The following is a 21794-nucleotide window of genomic DNA, read 5'->3' on the forward strand; positions in this document are numbered from 1 at the left end:
GACAAACTCACATTCGACTCAAACTCGAAGCTCGACCCTACTCCCCATCCATAGTCTTATAATGATGGTTCCTCCCCATCCATAGTGCTATATTGATGATTCCTCCCAGATCATAGTCCTATGAAAATTATTTCTTCCCATCCATAGTCCTATAATGTTTTTCCCCATCTATAGTCCTATGATGATGATCCCTCCCCATTCATAGTCTTATAATAATGATTCCTCCCCATCCATAGTCTTATATTGATGATTCCTCCCCACCCATAGTCCTATGATGATGTTTCCTACCCATCTATAGTCCTATAATGTTTTCCCCCATCTATAGTTCTACGATGACGATTCCTCCCCATCCAAAGTCCTATATTGATGGTTCCTCCCATCCATAGTCCTATGATGATGTTTCCTACCCATCTATAGTCCTATTATGTTTTTCCACCATCCATAGTCCCATGATGATGATTCCTTCCCATCCATAGTCTTATATTGGTGATTCCTCCCCATCCATACTCCTATGATGGTAATAACTCTGCATCTATAGTCCTAAAATGATGATCCCTCCCCATTCATAGTTTTATAATAATGATTCCTCCCCATCCATAGTCTTATATTGGTGATTCCTCCCCATCCATACTCCTATGATGGTGATACCTCTGCATCTATAGTCCTATGATGATGATACCTTCCCATCCATAGTTCTATAATGCTTTTCCCCCATCCATAGTCATATGTTGAGGGTTCCTCCCTATCCATAGTCCTATAGTGAGGATTCCTCCCCATCCATAGTCATATATTGATGATTCTTCCCCATCCATAGTCCTATATTGATTCCTCCCCATGCATAGGCCTATGATGATGGTTCCTCCCCCTCCATAGTCCTATATTGATGATTCCTCCACATCCATAGTCATATGATGATGATCCCTCCCCATCTATAGTGCTATGATGATGCTTCCTCCCCATCCATAGTCCTATAATGCTTTTCCCCCATCCATAGTCATATGTTGAGGGTTCCTCCCTATCCATAGTCCTATAGTGAGTATTCCTCCCCATCCATAGTCATATATTGATGGTTCCTCCCCATCCATGGTCCTATAATGTTTCCCCCCATCTATAGTTCTACGATGACGATTCCTCCCCATCCAAAGTCCTATATTGAAGGTTCCTCCCATCCATAGTCCTATATTGATGATTCCTCCCCATCCATAGTCCTATATTGATGATTTCTCCCATCCATAGTCCTATATTGACGATTCCTCCCCATCTATAGTCCTATATTCATGATTCCTCCCTATCCATAGTCCTATATTGATGGTTCCTCCCCAGCCATAGTCCTATATTGATGATTCCTCCCCATCCATAGTCCTATATTGATGATTCCTCCCCATCCATAGCCCTATATTGATGATTCCTCCCATCCATAGTCCTATATTGATGGTTCCTCCCATCCATAGTCCTATATTGATGATTCCTCCCCAGCCATAGTCCTATATTGGTGATTCCTCCCCATCCATAGTCCTATATTGATGATTCCTCCCCATTCATAGTCCTATATTGGTGATTCCTCCCCATCCATAGTCCTATATTGATGATTCCTCCCCATTCATAGTCCTATATTGGTGATTCCTCTCCATCCATAGTCCTATATTGATGATTCCTCCCCATCCATAGCCCTATATTAATGATTCCTCCCCATCCATAGTCCTATATTGATGGTTCCTCCCATCCATAGTCCTATATTAATGATTCCTCCCCATCCATAGTCCTATATTCATGATTCCTCCCCATCCATAGTCCTATATTGATTCCTCCCCATGCATAGGCCTATGATGATGGTTCCTCCCCCTCCATAGTCCTATATTGATGATTCCTCCACATCCATAGTCATATGATGATGATCCCTCCCCATCTATAGTGCTATGATGATGCTTCCTCCCCATCCATAGTCCTATAATGCTTTTCCCCCATCCATAGTCATATGTTGAGGGTTCCTCCCTATCCATAGTCCTATAGTGAGTATTCCTCCCCATCCATAGTCATATATTGATGGTTCCTCCCCATCCATGGTCCTATAATGTTTCCCCCCATCTATAGTTCTACGATGACGATTCCTCCCCATCCAAAGTCCTATATTGAAGGTTCCTCCCATCCATAGTCCTATATTGATGATTCCTCCCCATCCATAGTCCTATATTGATGATTCCTCCCCATCCATAGTCCTATATTGATGATTCCTCCCCATCCATAGTCCTATATTGATGATTCCTCCCCATCCATAGTCCTATATTAATGATTCCTCCCCCATCCATAGCCCTATATTGATGAATTCTCCCATCCATAGTCCTATATTGATGGTTCCTCCCATCCATAGTCCTATATTGATGATTCCTCCCATCCATAGTCCTATATTGACGATTCCTCCCCATCCATAGTCCTATATTGGTGATTCCTCCCCATCCATAGTCCTATATTAATGATTCCTCCCCATCCATAGTCCTATATTCATGATTCCTCCCCATCCATAGTCCTATATTGATGATTCCTCCCCAGCCATAGTCCTATATTGGTGATTCCTCCCATCCATAGTCCTATATTGATGATTCCTCCCCATCCATAGCCCTATATTAATGATTCCTCCCCATCCATAGTCCTATATTGATGGTTCCTCCCATCCATAGTCCTATATTGATGATTCCTCCCCAGCCATAGTCCTATATTGGTGATTCCCCCCCATCCATAGTCCTATATTGATGGTTCCTCCCCAGCCATAGTCCTATATTGATGATTCCTCCCCATCCATAGTCCTATATTGATGATTCCTCCCCATCCATAGCCCTATATTGATGATTCCTCCCATCCATAGTCCTATATTGATGGTTCCTCCCATCCATAGTCCTATATTGATGATTCCTCCCCAGCCATAGTCCTATATTGGTGATTCCTCCCCATCCATAGTCCTATATTGATGATTCCTCCCCATTCATAGTCCTATATTGGTGATTCCTCCCCATCCATAGTCCTATATTGATGATTCCTCCCCATTCATAGTCCTATATTGGTGATTCCTCTCCATCCATAGTCCTATATTAATGATTCCTCCCCATTCATAGACCTATATTGATGATGATTGGTGCTCCTCCATCCTCACTCTGCACACCTGCATCTCCTCTCCGCTTCTTCTGGGTACCAGCGCGCTCCATTGTGCAGCATCACAGGGGGACCCATGATGCAGGCGAGTCACCCTCACCGCCCTGCCTCCCCTCTCCCACACATAGTACGCTCCAGCTCCGTGTAGTCAGTGCGGTCGGAGGAGCGCTCCACTGTTCCCCGTGGGGGGGTTAGAGGTGGAGAAGTCGCAGGAGGTACCAAGTGCGGGTGTAGAGGAGGAGCGGGAGGATGCTGATCTCTGTCGGTCGCCGAGGAGACAGATAGAGGAGCAGCCTGTGGAGTGTCCATACACACCGCCAGTCTCCGGTCCGCCCTCCCCAGTCCTCGGGCTCTGTAGCCCCGTTCCCGGTAGTAGCAGAACCGATCCAGCTTCATGATGAATTACCTAAGGCGTCGCCTATCAGACAGCAACTTCATGGCCAACCTGCCCAACGGCTACATGAGTGACCTGCAACGTCCGGACCCCCCCGCCCCGCCACCCCCCGCAGTCTCCCCGGTACCCCCCGCCGTGTCCCCGGAGCCCAGCGGAGGAGGGGGAGGGGGAGGCGGCGGATTCTTCTCTTCTTTCTCCAATGCGGTCAAGCAAACCACCGCCGCCCTCAGCGAGCAGGTCTCCACCGCCGCCGGGGGGGTCTCCGGGGGGGCTTCCAGGGGGGCCAAACTACTGCTGGTCATTGACGAACCCCACACTGACTGGTGAGACACGGGACTGGGGGGAGGGGAAGGGTAATAGAGAATTACATATGGAATGGGGGGGGGGGGGGGTATGGGAGTAGCAGAGAATTACATAGGGGGGGGGGTATGGGGGTAACAGAGAATTACATGGGGGGTGGGGGTGGCAGAGGAATCGAGGTATCAGGGAATTACATGGGGGGGGGGGGCAGAGGAAGGGGATATCAGGTAATCTCATAGGGGGGGGGCAGAGGAAGGGGATATCAGGTAATCTCATAGGGGGGGGCAGAGGAAGGGGATATCAGGTAATCTCATAGGGGGGGGGCAGAGGAAGGGGGTATCAGGGAATTACAAGGGAGCATAGAGGAAAATGGAAGGCAGAGCATGGGGGTATGAATAAATTCTTGGGGGGGCATCAGGGCATTACATGGGGGAGACGTATCAGGGAATTACATATGGGGGGGGGGGGACAGATGAATTGGAGTATCAGGGAATTACACGGGGGGGCAGAGGCATGGGGTATCAGGGAATTACATGGGGGGGGCAGTGGAATGGGGGTATCAGATGAGTACATTGGGGGCAGATGAATGGGGTATCAGAGAAGTACATTGGGGGCAGATGAATGGGGTATCAGAGAATTACATGGGGGCAGAGGAATGGGGGTATCACGGAATTACAAGGGGGCATAGAGGAAAATGGAGGGGCAGAGAGATGGGGGTATGGATAAATACTTGGGGGGTGGCAGAGGTATAAGGGCATCAGGAAATTACATGGGGGGGCAGAGGCATGGGGTATCAGGGAATTACATGGGGGGGCAGTGGAATGGGGGTATCAGGGAAGTAAATTGGGGGCAGATGAATGGGGTATCAGAGAATTACATGGGGGCAGAGGAATGGGGGTATCAGGGAATTACAAGGGGGGCATAGAGGAAAATGGAGGGGCAGAGAGATGGGGGTATGGATAAATACTTGGGGGGTGGCAAAGGTATAGGGGTATCAGGAAATTACATGGGGGTATCAGGGAATTACAGGGGGGCAGTGGAAAGGGGGTATTAGGAAATTACATGGGGGAGAGGTATCGGGGTATCTGGGAATTACATGGGGGGGGTAGTGGAATGGGGATATTAGAGAAATACATGGGGGGCAGAGGAATGGGGGTATCAGGGAATTACAAGGGGGCATAGAGGAAAATGGAGGGGCAGAGGGATGGAGGTATGGATGAATACTTGGGGGGGTGGCAGAGGTATGGGGGTTTCAGGGAATTACACGGGGGGGCAGTGAAAAGTGGAATGAGGGTATCAGGGAATTGCATGGGGGAGAGGTATCGGGGTATCAGGGAATTACATGGGGGCAGATAAATGGGGGTATCAGGGAATTACAAGGAGGGCATAGAGGAAAATGGAGGGGCAGAGAGATGGGGGTATGGATGAATACTTGGGGGTTGACAGAGGTATGGGGGTATCAGGGAATTACATGGGGGGGGCAGAGGTATGGGAGTATCAGGGAATTACATGGGGGGGCATAGGTATGGAGGTATCAGGGAATTACATGGGGGGGGCAGAGGTATGGAGGTATCAGGGAATTACATGGGGGCAGAGGTATGGGGGTATCAGGGAATTACATGGGGGGCAGAGGAATGGGGGTATCAGGGAATTACATGGGGGGGCAGAGGTATGGAGGTATCAGGGAATTACATGGGGGGCAGAGGTATGGGAGTATCAGGGAATTACATGGGGGGGGGCAGAGGTATGGGGGTATCAGGGAATTACATGGGGGTATCAGGAAATTACATGGGGGGCAGAGGTATGGGGGCATCAGGGAATTACATTGGGGGGGCATAGCGGAAAATGGGGGGCAGAGATATATGGGGGTATGAATGAATACTTGGGGGGTGGCAAGGGAATGGGGGTATCAGGGAATTACATTGGGGGGCAGTGGAATGGGGGTATCAGGGAATTACATTGGGGGCAGTGGAATGGGGGTATTAGAGAATTACACGGGGGCAGAGGAATGGGTATATCAGGGAATTACAGGGGAGCATAGAGGAAAATGGGGGCAGAGAGATGGGAGTAATACTTGGGGGGAGGTGGCAGAGGTATGGGGGTGCCAGGGACGTATATGGGGCGGGGGGTAGTAACTGGCATAGAGGACCAATGGAGGAATAGACAGCTATAAGAGAGTGTCAGGCAGAAGGGACTTGATGAAAGGATACCGACATAAGGACTGACAGAGGGAAAATTATAATGACTGGCACAGAAGGGATGACAGGCACTGGCATATGTAGAGTTATAAGGATGGTCATAGGGGTGATAGGGACTGACAATATGTAGAGTTATAAGGATGGTCATAGGGGTGATAGGGACTGACATATGTAGAGTTATAAGGATGGTCATAGGGGTGATAGGGACTGACATATGTAGATGATATTTAAGAATGGGAATGATAGGGACTGACATATGTAGATGATGTTTAAGGATGGGAATGATAGGGACTGACATGTAGAGGATGCATTAGGATGGGGATAGGGATGATAGGGACTGGCACAGGGAGAAGTGTAAAGAAATAAAGCCAGGGGACATGTAGTGGAGACTGGGCTGAGGAGGGATCAGTAGGAAGAGGTATGGATGGTGGACAATGATACAGGGAGGAGGAGAAGAAGAAGTACAGTATATCAGAACTAGGGACACAGGAGGGGGATAATGGGCACAAGGAGGTTTGTAGGGTGAGCATGAAGCATGGAAAATCTGGCCTGGGAACGGTGATAGAGACTGGCATAGAATGGGAGCATGGTAGAGAATTGTGTAGGGAGTATGGTGTAGGGAGTAGTATGGAATGGTGCAGGAAGTAGTAGGGAATAGTGTAGGAAGCATGGTGGAAAATGGGATAAGGAGTAGTAGGGAATAATAGGGAATGGTGTAGGGAGCATGGTGGAGAATGTTGTAGGGAGCAGGGTGGAAAATGTAGGTAGTAGTGGGCAATGGTGTAGGGAGTGTGGTGGAGAATGTTGTAGGGAGTAGTGGGGAATGGTGTAGGGAACGTGGTGGAGAATGTTGTAGGGAGCAGGGTAGAAAATGTAGGTAGTAGTGGGCAATGGTGTAGGGAGTGTGGTGGAGAATGTTGTAGGGAGTAGTGGGGAATGGTGTAGGGAACGTGGTGGAGAATGTTGTAGGGAGCAGGGTGGAAAATGTAGGTAGTAGTGGGGAATAGTGTAGGAAGCATGGTGGAAAATGGCGTAATAGGGAATGGCATAGGGAATAATAGGGCATTGTGTAGGGGGCATGGTGGAGAATGTTGTGGGGGTAGTGGGGAATGTTGTAGGGAACGTGTTTGAGAATGTTGTGGGGGGTAGTGGGGAATGGTGTAGGGAACGTGGTGGAGAATGTTGTGGGGGGTAGTGGGGAATGGTGTAGGGAACGTGGTGGAGAATGTTGTGGGGGGTAGTGGGGAATGGTGTAGGGAGTGTGGTGGAGAATGTTGTAGGGAGTAGTGGGGAATGTTGTAGGGAACGTGTTTGAGAATGTTGTGGGGGGTAGTGGGGAATGGTGTAGGGAACGTGGTGGAGAATGTTGTGGGGGGTAGTGGGGAATGGTGTAGGGAACGTGGTGGAGAATGGTGTAGGGAGTAGAGGAGAATGGTGTAGGGAACGTGGTGGAGAATGTTGTGGGGGGTAGTGGAGAATGGTGTAGGGAACGTGGTGGAGAATGGTGTAGGGAGTAGTGGAGAATGGTGTAGGGAACGTGGTGGAGAATGTTGTGGGGGGTAGTGGGGAATGGTGTAGGGAACGTGGTGGAGAATGTTGTGGGGGGTAGAGGAGAATGGTGTAGGGAACGTGGTGGAGAATGGTGTAGGGAGTAGTGGAGAATGGTGTAGGGAACGTGGTGGAGAATGTTGTAGGGAGTAGTGGGGAATGGTGTAGGGAACGTGGTGGAGAATGGTGTAGGGAGTAGAGGAGAATGGTGTAGGGAACGTGGTGGAGAATGGTGTAGGGAGTAGTGGAGAATGGTGTAGGGAACGTGGTGGAGAATGTTGTAGGGAGTAGTGGGGAATGGTGTAGGGAACGTGGTGGAGAATGTTGTGGGGGGTAGTGGGGAATGGTGTAGGGAACGTGGTGGAGAATGTTGTGGGGGGTAGTGGGGAATGGTGTAGGGAGTGTGGTGGAGAATGTTGTAGGGAGTAGTGGGGAATGTTGTAGGGAACGTGTTTGAGAATGTTGTGGGGGGTAGTGGGGAATGGTGTAGGGAACGTGGTGGAGAATGTTGTGGGGGGGTAGTGGGGAATGGTGTAGGGAACGTGGTGGAGAATGGTGTAGGGAGTAGAGGAGAATGGTGTAGGGAACGTGGTGGAGAATGTTGTGGGGGGTAGTGGAGAATGGTGTAGGGAACGTGGTGGAGAATGGTGTAGGGAGTAGTGGAGAATGGTGTAGGGAACGTGGTGGAGAATGTTGTGGGGGGTAGTGGGGAATGGTGTAGGGAACGTGGTGGAGAATGTTGTGGGGGGTAGAGGAGAATGGTGTAGGGAACGTGGTGGAGAATGGTGTAGGGAGTAGTGGAGAATGGTGTAGGGAACGTGGTGGAGAATGTTGTAGGGAGTAGTGGGGAATGGTGTAGGGAACGTGGTGGAGAATGGTGTAGGGAGTAGAGGAGAATGGTGTAGGGAACGTGGTGGAGAATGGTGTAGGGAGTAGTGGAGAATGGTGTAGGGAACGTGGTGGAGAATGTTGTAGGGAGTAGTGGGGAATGGTGTAGGGAACGTGGTGGAGAATGTTGTGGGGGGTAGTGGGGAATGGTGTAGGGAGTGTGGTGGAGAATGTTGTGGGGGGTAGTGGGGAATGGTGTAGGGAGTGTGGTGGAGAATGTTGTGGGGGGTAGTGGGGAATGGTGTAGGGAGTGTGGTGGAGAATGTTGTGGGGGGTAGTGGGGAATGGTGTAGGGAGTGTGGTGGAGAATGTTGTGGGGGGTAGTGGGGAATGGTGTAGGGAGTGTGGTGGAGAATGTTGTGGGGGGTAGTGGGGAATGGTGTAAGGAGTGTGGTGGAGAATGTTGTGGGGGGTAGTGGGGAATGGTGTAGGGAACGTGGTGGAGAATGGTGTAGGATCTTTGAAGGTTCTATGGACTGGTGTAGGAAGAAGAAAAAGCATATGAAGATAAGGGAGGATGTCGTGGACTGTGTGTAGGATACATGGTAGGGACTGTGTGCAGGATACATGGTAGGGACTGTGTGTAGGATGGTAGGGACTGTGTGTAGGATGGTAGGGACTGTGTGTAGGATGGTAGGGACTTTTAGAAGATGTATGGGTATATGACAGGACTTGGCAGAAGAGATACAGGAAGTGGGGAGAATATTAGGGACAGATTTAGAGATTGTCACTTAGAAGGTGAAGGACAGAATGGTCATCCTCTATGGGAGCATAGCAGGGACTATGATATGGAAAAGCCAGGTGTTGGCATAGGCAGGACGACAGTGACTGACAAGATAGAGGATGGCAAGGACTGGCACACGGGGCAAGGAATGGTAGACATTGGGCACCAAGAAGGAGTCAGGAAGGTGGAGACGATAGAAGAGCACAGTGAAGGAGTGGGGTTGGTGATGGTGGTTTGCAGTCAGTTGGGGGAAGGGAATAAGATTGTGAAGGATATGGAACAGCGGAGAGAGGGGACTGGCTGGATAGATGATAAGTATGTAGGACGTGAGGAATACATAGTAATGGGGGGGGGGGGGGGGATGATGTCACATTAGGATCAGTGGTCCTGGGGAGGCTCTTGCCAGAAAGGAACATTGATTGATGGGTGGGGTCAAAGGTCAGCAATATGGTGGGATTGGAGGAGATGTAGAGAGGGGGAGAGCAGGCTTTTACAGATGGGAAATGTAGAAAGATTTATAAGGAAGGTGAGGATCAGGATGGATGGATAGATTTTACAGCTATTGGCAAGTTAGGACTGGGTGCTAAGGAAGCCAAATCATTTTATAGGATACATGGGTATAAGAATAGAAAGTAATATTGTTATTTTTGGTCTTTCCTATGTTGCTATTTTATGTTTAAATTGCTTGTATGATCCATGATTGTGCGCATTGTAGGCAATCGCTATATTTCTGAGTCTGTCGGTACTGATGGCCTTGTTTCTGAAGGGTGATGCTGGAAAGTATACAGTATTCAGGATCAGTGAGAAGATCTATCTGATATGAAAAATGCAGTAACCTTTAGCAACCAATCAGATTTTTGCATTCATTAGTTAAAAGAAGTCAGAATAATGAGGATGGGTTATGAGGGGTTGCTAGGGGATATGTTACTTGATGATTTAAGCAATAAACCATTCCGTCAGTGAATCCTGTATAGAAAAGCAGTTTGCAGCAAGCCAATTACACTCTACCCTTATAGCTGGACTCTAGGCACATATAAATGACACAACTGAATGCAGCTCTGTTCATAAATACATAGAGACATTTATTTTTAATACAAGCAGTCATGCCGCGTACACACGATCGTGAAAAAAATGCTCTAGAAAAGCGCGGTGACGTACAACACGTACTACGGCACTATAAAGGGGAAGTTCCATGCGGATGGTGCCACCCTTTGGGCTGCTTTAGCTGATTTTGTGTTATTAAAAGACGATTTGCGCTTTTCTGTTACAGCGTGATGAATGTGCTTAGACAGTTTTACCAGAACGAGTGCTCCCGTCTCATAACTTGCTTCTGAGCATGCGTGTTTTTTTCACGTCGTTAAAGCCCACACACGATCATTTTTTACAACCCGAAAAACGACAACGTTAAAAACGTCGTGAAAAAATAGAGCATGTTTGAATTTTTTTTTTGCTCATTTTTTAGAACCCGAAAAAATGCTCTGGAGCCCCCACACACGATCGTTTTTAATGACATTATAAAAAAAATCATTTTTTTAGAACCCGAAAAACGGTCGTGTGTACGCGGCATAAGAACCCAAATTGGCTTTGGTATCAGCCTTGTACAGCAGAGCTCAGAGTGTGAGAGTAATGCCGCGTACACACAACCGTTTTTCGGGTTCTAAAAAATGAAGTTTTTTTTTTATGTCATTAAAAACGATCGTGTGTAGGCTCCAGAGCATTTTTCACGATCAAAAAAATGGGCATTAAAAATTTCGAACATGCTCTAGTTTTTCACGAAGTTTTTAACGTTGTAAAAAATGGTGGTGTGTGGGCTTTAACGACGTGAAAAAAACGCGCATGCTCAGAAGCAAGTTATGAGACGGAAGCGCTCGTTCTGGTAAAACTACCGTTCGTAATGGAGTAAGCACATTCATCACGCTGTAAGAGACTGAAAAGCGCAAATCGTCTTTTACTAACACAAAAGCAGCGCCAAGGGTGGCGTCATCTGAATGGAACTTCCCCTTTATAGTGCCGTCGTACGTGTTGTACGTCACCACGCTTTGCTAGAGCATTTTTTTTTTCACGATCGTGTGTAGGCAAGGCCGTTTTAATGATCGGGTTGAAAAAAACGTCGTTTTTTTCTAGACCCTTAAAAACGTAATTTTTTAGAACCCGAAAAACGGTCGTGTGTACGCGGCATTAGACGCCACACGAGGATGTAATCAGTTTATGTTCTGACAAGAAGCTGACAGAAGGAGAAAGCAGAGTTTCAGCCCTGGTTCACACAATTACGATGCAGGAACCAGTGTGATTCCAGTGCGTGTTCCCGTATCGCATCTCCCTCATAGCCAGTTCACACTGCCCTCTGCGAACCACAAAATTAATGACACCCCCAGATCGGTTCGCATATCGCAGTGCGAACTGTGAATTCGGACAGGAATCGTATCGCATGGGTGTAAACACCGATTCCAGTGCGGGCAAAAAAGGTTCCTGCAGCATTTTCGTGCGAATGCAATACGGGTTCAGCAATACAAACTGTATGTCTGAACTTGCATCGCACAGACATTGCGTGTGATCTGCACAGCAATGCGAATCACATGCAATGTCTGTGTTCGTAATAGTGTGAACCCAGGATCAGACAGATGATCTCATCATCACTGTGCTACGTCTGTCCCAAAGTGGGTTGAATGATGCTAGAGCCCTTATTCAGCCTAAAAGACTGAGGACATCTAGTGGCAGAAATAAAGTACTTTGGAGGACAGCACTGGATTGAGGGTGATTATTGCAGCACAACCGCTCTTTTATTGTTTGGTTTAATAGGTTATTTTTTTTATTTTTTTTTAGTTTTGCTTTAATTGCTCTTATTGATTGTTGGGTGGGATGGGTTACTGTAATTTTCATATCATTGGTTTTAGTAAAGGGGCCAATCTGTCCCAATGTATAAGGGGAGTTTTATGAGCTCTCACCTCATGGTTTCGGTTTCTTGGTGAGGGAGGTGTACACACCCAGGACCTTCAACCTAGGCTGCAAATAATGTGTAGGCTGCTGCCTTTGTCATCTTGGTCCATTAGCTTCAGTACATTCGGAGACATTGATCTGGAACAAGCCTACCGTTCAGAGTTGTGACTTCACTTTGATTGGCCTTACTTTTTGGGAAAGCAACACAGATTGCACTAAATCCAGGCAGCCAGCTGTTTTAGGAGGTGGCAAGCAATGGCAGCCTACAAGTTGCCTATATGTAGAGCGCTCCCCACAAGACCTTTAAAAAACTGAAACGTCGCTAAACTTGGGCTGACCCTTAAAAGAAGGTTGTTGCAGAGACCTTTGCATGAAAGGTCCATCAAGGTTTGGTGAAATGTGGTCCTCTGATAATGCTGACTATACACAGGGATTTTTCTAATGATGCAGTATAGTAATCCTATGCATTCTGTGCAATCCAGGAGAAAAAGATAGTGCCAAGAGGAATAACCTGATACAGGATTTGACCTTGTGGCCTGGGTAGTCACACTGGGTAGTCACAGCGAGGACATTGGACTGTAATGGAGTCTAGGCATGTTATTCTCTTATTCCGTGGTTTTATTTTATTTTTTTATTCAGTTATTTGGTGATTGTGAGGCAATTGTGTTTTGTCAGGATGACCTTTAGGTTGGATCAAGAGGAAGACTAGATTTCTTATTTTTTCTGGCTGAGGAGTGTGCTATCATTTTTTAATTTACAATTATAACTTTTCTAAGAGACTTGTTAATTGGTAAAAATGAAAGTGATAATAATAAAGTTATTTATATAAAAAATTATTTTTTAAAATACATTTCACAAGCTAAGGTTACATGCTGCCCTTCTTCAGAATCAAACGTTCTTCTTTCCTCCTGCTTTAGCCGGTCCCCTCAGCACTTACATCCCATCAGGTTTAAGAGTAGCCCCTTAAAAGAGAAGTATGGGTTAAAAAAAAACCATATAGGCCCCTTTCACATGTGCGGACCATATGTCCGCATTTTCATCCATCCGTTTGCGGATGAAAACGGGACATACATTGGTCCCTATGTGATTGCGGGTGTCAGCGGATGAATATGCGCTGACACCCGTAATCACCCGCTTCCGCAAAGCTCCGATTTTGCGGACAGAAGATAATCCTATTTTTTCTTCCGTCTGCGGATTGGATGAACACGGACACACGGTCCGTGTTCATCCGATCCCCCCATAGGGGAGAGCGGAGAAAAGACAGGGCGGTCCCTGCACGCGGTGACGTACAATACGTACGACGGCATTATAAAGGGGAAGTTAGATTCCACTGGCGCCACCTTTGGGGCTGCTTTTGCTAATCAGTTCATCATGTTACAGCGTGACGAATGTGCTATCTCCATTACGAACGCTACTTTTACTGAAGGTGCGCTCCCGTCTCATACTTTATTCTGAGCATGCGTGGGTTTCTAAGCATACACACGAACGTGTTTTTCGACGAGGAACACGACGAGGAAATTGAGACTCCCGACGAGAAAAAAAGAGAACTTGTTCTCTTTTTTTCTCGTCGAGATCCACGACAGTTTTCTCGACGAAAAGCATACACACGACCGTTTTCCTTGGCAAAAAAGCTCTGCCACCAAGTTTCTTGATGTATTTTGTAGAGGAAAACGGTCGTGTGTACGAGGCCTAAGACACGACCAGGTTTCCCGACAGGAAAATTGCTATAAGAGCTTTGGTCGGGAAACCCGGTCGTGTGTATGCTCCACCGCAGTCCCACCGTGGCGGAAAAAAAGAGAACTGGTTCTCTTTTTTTCCCCCGGCAGTCTTCCTGTCGGGAAAACTCAGATGGAGCATACACACACCCGGGATTCCCGGCCAAAAGCTTTTAATGGCAGTTTTCCCGACAGGAAAACCGGTCGTGTGTACGAGGCATAACTGTTTGATGGCTATGGAAAAGCCATTGGATTGTGAGATTATAGTATGGGGATCGCCTAAAACATTGCAGGTGGAACACCTGGTAGCATTGCATTTAAACAATCCAGTGGTGTTCAACCAATTATTAGGCCCTTTTCACACTACAAAATAAATCAGTTTTAATAATCCGTTTTAAAATACGTCAGATAATGTTAAAAAACTGAAGTTATACGTCCTTTATAAAATATCATTAAAGTCTATGGGATTTTTTTATGTTCCGTAAAGATCCGTAATAGTCCGTTATAACATACGGACGTTAGTTATAACGGAATATGTGACGGGTCTTGCACTATTTTTTGTAAATTTTTTGTCCGTTGCAAGTAACGGATATATTAACGTCTGTTATATTTTAACATTGAAGTCTATGGCACATGGACGTTAGTAAATGTCTCCGTAAATGTCCGTTATGTTAATGGACGTTAATTTTACTGAGCATGGATATTCAGGGAAACCCCGCCGTCAATTTAAAACAAAAATGACGTGCGGTTCCCGGTAAATATCCATAACCAGACCCTTCAGGTCTGGTATGGATATTCAGGGGAACCCCGCCGTCAATTTAAAACAAAAGTGACGTGCGGTTCCCGGTAAATATCCATAACCAGACCCTTCAGGTCTGGTATGGATATTCAGGGGAACCCCGCCGTCAATTTAAAACAAAAATGACGTGCGGTTCCCCCTAAATATCCATAACCAGACCCATTATCCGAGCACGTTGACCTGGCCGGCCGCAGAAAAGAGGGGGGGACAGAGTGCGGCCCCCCCTCTCTCCTGAACCGCACCAGGCCACATGCCCTCAACATGGGGAGGATGTCCCCATGTTGATGGGGACAAGGGTCTCATCCCCACAACCCTTGCCCGGTAGTTGTGGGGGTCTGCGGGCGGGAGGTTTATCAGAATCTGGAAGACCCCTTTAACAAACGGATACGGATAAACATTATCCGTTTTCAATAAAGGAAGAATGGTAAAATATTTATCCGTTATTAAATCCGTTAATAAACGTCCGTTAATAGGTGTAATACGGATATTATCAAACGGACATACAATCCATAGTGTGAAAGAAGCCTTAGTGGTTGTGTTGAAAGTGTACATACTGGGGGAGATCATGTTGCCTATTGTTCGTGTAGAACTCTAGGCTAAATTACACTGATATCTCCTTTTCTCCATACTAACACCAATCACAATTAATTACTCACACCTGTTAACTTTTTGCACCTAACGAGTGACTACTAATGATGCTTAAATACTCCCCATATGCAAGAGTGCCCTATCCCCATGACTAAGCTCCGGGGGGGGGGTGGTGTGAAACACATTTGGGTCGGGGCCTGGTCGGAGTCCAGGCTGATGTTGCTGCTCAATTCTCTGCAGTAGGACATGATAGATGTGCGACTTCCAGGGGTCACCCTTTCTTCCTCTAACCTTTGCAGAGCCAGGATGGGCTCCATCTCATGTCAGCACTCTAGCAGCAGCAGCTGCTGATGCACTGTCCACATACCCCCTCTCTATCAAGCCTGAGCGGCCCACACACTTTTCCCAGGTCACTCTTTCCCAAGCCTGGATTGGCTGAATGACAGCAGCCCGCTGTCGGCTGAAAACAGGTCACAGGAGTGCAAAACGAACTGCACTGCACTGTGATCCCCAGGAGAAGTACAGGCAAAAAAGCTTTGACTATACTTCTCCTTTAACCACTTGCCGACCAGCCATTGTATATATACGGCGGCAGGTTGGTTCTCCTACGCAAACCGATGTACCTGTACGTCGGTCTGTGCATGTTAAACTGCGAGCACAAGCTCAATGTCCACCGGCCTCCCGCGATCACGGTGAGGAGAGGCAGAACGGCGATCTGCCTATGGAAACAAGGTGGATCCCTGTTCTGTCAGGGGACAACTCTGAGATTTGCTGTTCCTAGTGATCAGGAACAGCGATCTCTTTGTTGCCCCAGGCAGCCCAGCCCCCACACAGTTAGAACACACCCAGGGAACACAGTTAACCCATTCCCTGCCAGTGTCATTTATACATTGATCAGTGCATTTGTATAGCCCTGATCCATGTAATAATGTCATTGGTCCTCAAAAAATGTCACTTGGGGTCAGATTTGTCCACTGCAATGTCGCAGTCTTGCTAAAAATCGCAGATCGTCGCCATTACTAGTAAAAAACATAAAATAAAATAAAAAAAGTCCATAAATCTATCCCCTAGTTTGTAGCTGCTATAACTTTTGCACAAACCAATCAATATACGTTATTGTGATTTTTTTACCACAAATATGTAGCAGAATACATATTGGCCTAAACTAATGAATACATTTGTTTTTTTATATTTTTTTTGGGGGGGGGATATGTATTGTAGCAGAAAGTAAAAAATATTATTTTATTTTTTTCAAAATTGTCTGTATTTTTTTTGTTTATAGCACAAAAAATAAAAACTGCAGAGGTGATCAAATACCTCCAAAAGAATGCTCTATTTGTGGGGAGAAAATGCATAAATTTTGTTTGGGTACAGCGTCGCACGCCCACACAATTAAAAACAACGCAGTGCCGTATCGCAAAAAATGGCCTGGTCATTAAGGGGGTAAAACCTTCTGGGGCTGAAGTGGTTGAAACAGAGTTCCACCCAAAAGTGGAACTTCCGCTTATATGCTTCCTCCTTCAGGGGGCAGAGGGGAAAGGGGACTTGTTTATGACAGGTCCCCGCTTCCAGGTGATGGGCCGCAGCTCGATCTCCCGGAAGTTCGGCCCCCCCTCCTCCTTCCCCCGCTGCCGGGCCAATTGTAAAGCACAGCGTGCTTCGCGCATGAGCAGTATGGAACCAGCACTGAAGCCGAAAGGCTTCACTGCCTGGTTCCCTTACCAGGAATAGAGGCGGCAGCTGGGGTGCCAACATCTTGCCAACATCCTGGGCTCCCTGGACAGGTAAGTGCCCTGATATTAAAAGTCAGCAGCTGCAGTATTTGTGGCTGCTGACTTTTAAATTGTATTTTTTTGGGCTGGACCTTCTCTTTAAGTTTAAAGAGTTCTATGGAGCCCCCGCACTCCAGATCAATTCCGGATGCACTTCTGCATGCACAATTTTAACGTGTTTTTGAAGCGTTCCTGTGTGTTTTAATGCATTTCCATTTTCTTCTAAATGATGCTATTGGAAACCATACAACCCACTTTTCATATGTTTTTGATGCATAAAGAAAATGCACCGGACTGCATGTGGTGTGAACCGGCCCTAAAGCTGAATGGATGGTGTGTGCTATATGCTGTGTGTGTCCATACAATCACACAGCCCCACAGCAAGCCACTCCCCTGCTTACCCCTTTCTAACTCCACCAAGCAAATTGATGGCCAGCTGCAGGGGCCCACACTATTCTTTGCAACCTGATACAAAGCATGCACACTTTCCAACAGGAAATTTGGGGAAGTTCTGCTGAGAGACCAGGAGCCAAAGATTTGCTTTCTCTGAATGGTGACACCACCCTGCCTCTCCACCTCATCCAATCAGAGAACCAAGAAAATTAGAAAATTGTAGGACGACCTGTGAATGGCACCTGTGCTGAGTGGACAACCTACTGTGGTCACTATGCATCAGGTTGACTGCTCGGCACAGGACCCAGTGGCGATCACTGAAGTAGTAGCAGAGAGCCAGCGACTACTAAAATTATTTCTAGTTTCCACAGGTACGGAATATGTATACTAACATTGGACTCTGACAGCCACAAGCATGACAACCAGAGGCATGGTGGAACTTGTAGTTTTGTAACAGCTGGAGGTCCGCTAATTGCATATACCTGATCTAGACTAATGTAACTATGCAAACAAAAAAAAAAATTCAAACAAATTTGAACATTTAATGCTGCTTTAAAGCCTCTCTAAAGGCTTAATTTTTTTCTAAAATACCAAACATGTTATACTTCCCTTCTCTGTGCAATTGTATTGCAAAGAATAGCTCTGAACCTCCTCTTCTGGGGTCCCCCGCCAGCACTCTAGGCTCTTTCTCTATTGTATGCACCACCATAGCAAGCCGCTTGCTATGGGGGTGCCTTTGCAGGCTTGCTCCTGAACCAGGCGGTGTGTATCTATACCGTGTTTCCCCGAAAATAAGACCTACCCCGAAAGTAAGACCTAGTGCTATTTTCCTGGAGGGCTGCAATACCCTACCCTACCCTGAAAATAAGCCCTAGTTTGAGGTGCTTGTGTACTCCTATAATCCTCTCTGGTATGACGGTGTGCAGTGTATGTGTCTCTTTGATCTAGCCATATCAGGTGCCTTTGGTACAGAGCGGCGCTCAGCTCAGGGGGGCTGGTGGCTGGGAGAGGTGGAGGAGAGCAGAGCTGAGGCGTTTGGCACCATTGGATTGCAGGGGCACACACATTGTGTAATGTATTGTGTGCTACTGTAACAGCTGTAACAGGATTCTGACAGGCAGGGAGGGAGAGAAACAGCACGTTATAAGACCTACCCCAAAAATAAGCCCTACTGGGTCTTTTGTTGCCAAAATTAATATAAGACCCGGGCTTATTTTCGGGGAAACACGGTAGACACACACAGTGCGGTTTAGCCCCCTCCCCTATGTTCCCTCCTCACAGTATTTGATTGACAGCAGCAGGAGTCAATGGCTACCGCCTCTGTCTCTTCTGTGGGTAGAGAGAGGAAGACCATCATAGCTGCAGATGGGCACAGCGCTGGATCGAGGTAGGACTCAGGTAAGTATAAGAGATGAGGGAGTGATACAGCTACTGGATCATTTTTATCCTAATGTAGGGAACGAATTAGGAGAAAAATTATTCTCTTTTTAGAACCACTTTAATATATTTTTTTGTTAGTGTGTACGGTAATAGGTCAACAAAAAGGTATGAATAAGAAATAAAAAGGCATGTCTGGCAGCGCAGCAGGGAAAACACAAAAATCATAATTGAAAATTATAATTAAATTGAATGAATAACAATTGTAATGTGCGTGGCCAGCTTTCATTTACTCCTTGTAATAGTTCTACATACCAGGCTTGTCCATTTTGTAATCAAAACACTATCAAATCACAATCGCTTGAAACGTGCATATCCTGAGCGCAAGTCATGACCAACCAGACAAGCCCATCACACGGGGTATGTATCATTTGGCTCCAGCAAGCAATCCAATCATGTAATCATTATCACATGCAGTCCTATAAAACAATCCTACTGCATTAACATCAAACGCAACAGAAAATCTTATGATTTAGGTCATCTTTAGGTCATTTGCACAGAACGGGGTATATACATACTGTATAGTGGGTGGAATTATGGGTAATATCAGAGCTGACGTGGGAATTAGACTGGGAAATGAGCACAATTTATTCTATTAATGGAAAGGAGTGCAGAGAGGGCACATGGAGGTCAGCCCTATAGAATGTGTGTAGGACAATCGCAACATAGGGGAGGCTAAATCAGCTTAGAATATTCAATGACTGTTAATGTAAAATGCATTAAATATGATTGGCAAGGGACTAGGAGTATTGATTTAGGAGGCCGACAGCATTAAAGTGGATTTTGGAAAGCAATGTAAGCGAGTGAATCTACCAGGCTTGTTTGTATACATTTATTTATACAGCACCATACGTTTACCACGCTATTCCAACAGATACGAATAATTTTGAATGCATTTGCATGTTGATGGATGTGGAGTTGTATGCCACCTTTTCTCAGGACTGTGTAAAGTGTAATGGAAATAATTCATAAGCTTTGTAGTCAGCACCATAATGTGCATGCTCCTACCTATTTAGCACATCCCGGATACCTGATAGTTAACACTCCTCGGCTGCCTGCTGCTACCTAGTTAGCACTTCTCTGCTGCCTGCTAATACCTGTACATAGTTAGCACTTCTCTGCTGCCTGCTAATACCTGTACATAGTAAGCACTTCTCTGCTGCCTGCTAATACCTGTACATAGTAAGCACTTCTCTGCTGCCTGCTAATGCCTGTACATAGTAAGCACTTCTCTGCTGCCTGCTAATACCTGTACATAGTAAGCACTCCTCTGCTGCCTGCTAATACCTGTACATAGTAAGCACTTCTCTGCTGCCTGCTAATACCTGTACATAGTAAGCACTTCTCTGCTGCCTGCTAATACCTGTACATAGTTAGCACTCCTCGGCTGCCTGCTAATACCTGTACATAGTTAGCACTTCTCTGCTGCCTGCTAATACCTGTACATAGTTAGCACTCCTCGGCTGCCTGCTAATACCTGTACATAGTTAGCACTTCTCTGCTGCCTGCTAATACCTGTACATAGTTAGCACTCCTCGGCTGCCTGCTAATACCTGTACATAGTTAGCACTTCTCTGCTGCCTGCTAATACCTGTACATAGTAAGCACTTCTCTGCTGCCTGCTAATACCTGTACATAGTTAGCACTTCTTTGCTGCCTGCTAATACCTGTACATAGTAAGCACTTCTCTGCTGCCTGCTAATACCTGTACATAGTAAGCACTTCTCTGCTGCCTGCTAATACCTGTACATAGTAAGCACTCCTCGGCTGCCTGCTGCTACCTAGTTAGCACTTCTCTGCTGCCTGTTAATACCTGTACATAGTAAGCACTTCTCTGCTGCCTGCTAATACCTTTACATAGTAAGCACTTCTCTGCTGCCTGCTAATACCTGTACATAGTAAGCACTTCTCTGCTGCCTGCTAATACCTTTACATAGTAAGCACTTCTCTGCTGCCTGCTAATACCTGTACATAGTAAGCACTTCTCTGCTGCCTGCTAATGCCTGTACATAGTAAGCACTTCTCTGCTGCCTGCTAATACCTGTACATAGTAAGCACTCCTCTGCTGCCTGCTAATACCTGTACATAGTAAGCACTTCTCTGCTGCCTGCTAATACCTGTACATAGTAAGCACTTCTCTGCTGCCTGCTAATACCTGTACATAGTTAGCACTTCTCTGCTGCCTGCTAATACCTGTACATAGTAAGCACTTCTCTGCTGCCTGCTAATACCTGTACATAGTTAGCACTTCTCTGCTGCCTGCTAATACCTGTACATAGTTAGCATTTCTCTGCTGCCTGCTAATACCTGTACATAGTTAGCACTCCTCTGCTGCCTGCTAATACCTGTACATAGTAAGCACTTCTCTGCTGCCTGCTAATACCTGTACATAGTAAGCACTTCTCTGCTGCCTGCTAATACCTGTACATAGTTAGCACTTCTCTGCTGCCTGCTAATACCTGTACATAGTTAGCATTTCTCTGCTGCCTGCTAATACCTGTACATAGTTAGCACTTCTCTGCTGCCTGCTAATACCTGTACATAGTTAGCACTTCTCTGTTGCCTGCTAATACCTGTACATAGTAAGCACTTCTCTGCTGCCTGCTAATACCTGTACATAGTAAGCACTCCTCTGCTGCCTGCTAATACCTGTACATAGTTAGCACTTCTCTGCTGCCTGCTAATACCTGTACACAGTAAGCACTTCTCTGCTGCCTGCTAATACCTGTACATAGTAAGCACTTCTCTGCTGCCTGCTAATACCTGTACATAGTAAGCACTTCTCTGCTGCCTGCTAATACCTGTACATAGTTAGCACTTCTCTGCTGCCTGCTAATACCTGTACATAGTAAGCACTCCTCTGCTGCCTGCTAATACCTGTACATAGTAAGCACTTCTCTGCTGCCTGCTAATACCTGTACATAGTAAGCACTCCTCTGCTGTCTGCTTCTACCTAG

At 46.4% G+C, this 21794-nt stretch overlaps 1 protein-coding gene across 4 annotated transcripts in view; it reads left to right on the forward strand.

The window, feature by feature from the left end:
- Positions 1-3321: 3321 nt before the first annotated feature.
- Positions 3322-21794, forward strand: part of SYN1 (synapsin I) — a 185343-nt gene continuing 166870 nt past the window's right edge. For 3 of the 4 annotated variants that reach the window (XM_040324370.1, XM_040324372.1, XM_040324371.1), the window contains exon 1: positions 3322-3861. In XM_040324370.1, coding sequence (XP_040180304.1) covers positions 3539-3861 — 323 coding nt within the window. In that variant the 5' untranslated portion in view covers positions 3322-3538. The remainder of the gene's footprint in view (positions 3862-21794) is intronic. The other variant, XM_040324369.1, reaches the window with a different exon arrangement.

Source organism: Rana temporaria, chromosome 9 (genome assembly GCF_905171775.1).
Source record: "Rana temporaria chromosome 9, aRanTem1.1, whole genome shotgun sequence".
NCBI lineage: Eukaryota > Metazoa > Chordata > Amphibia > Anura > Ranidae > Rana > Rana temporaria.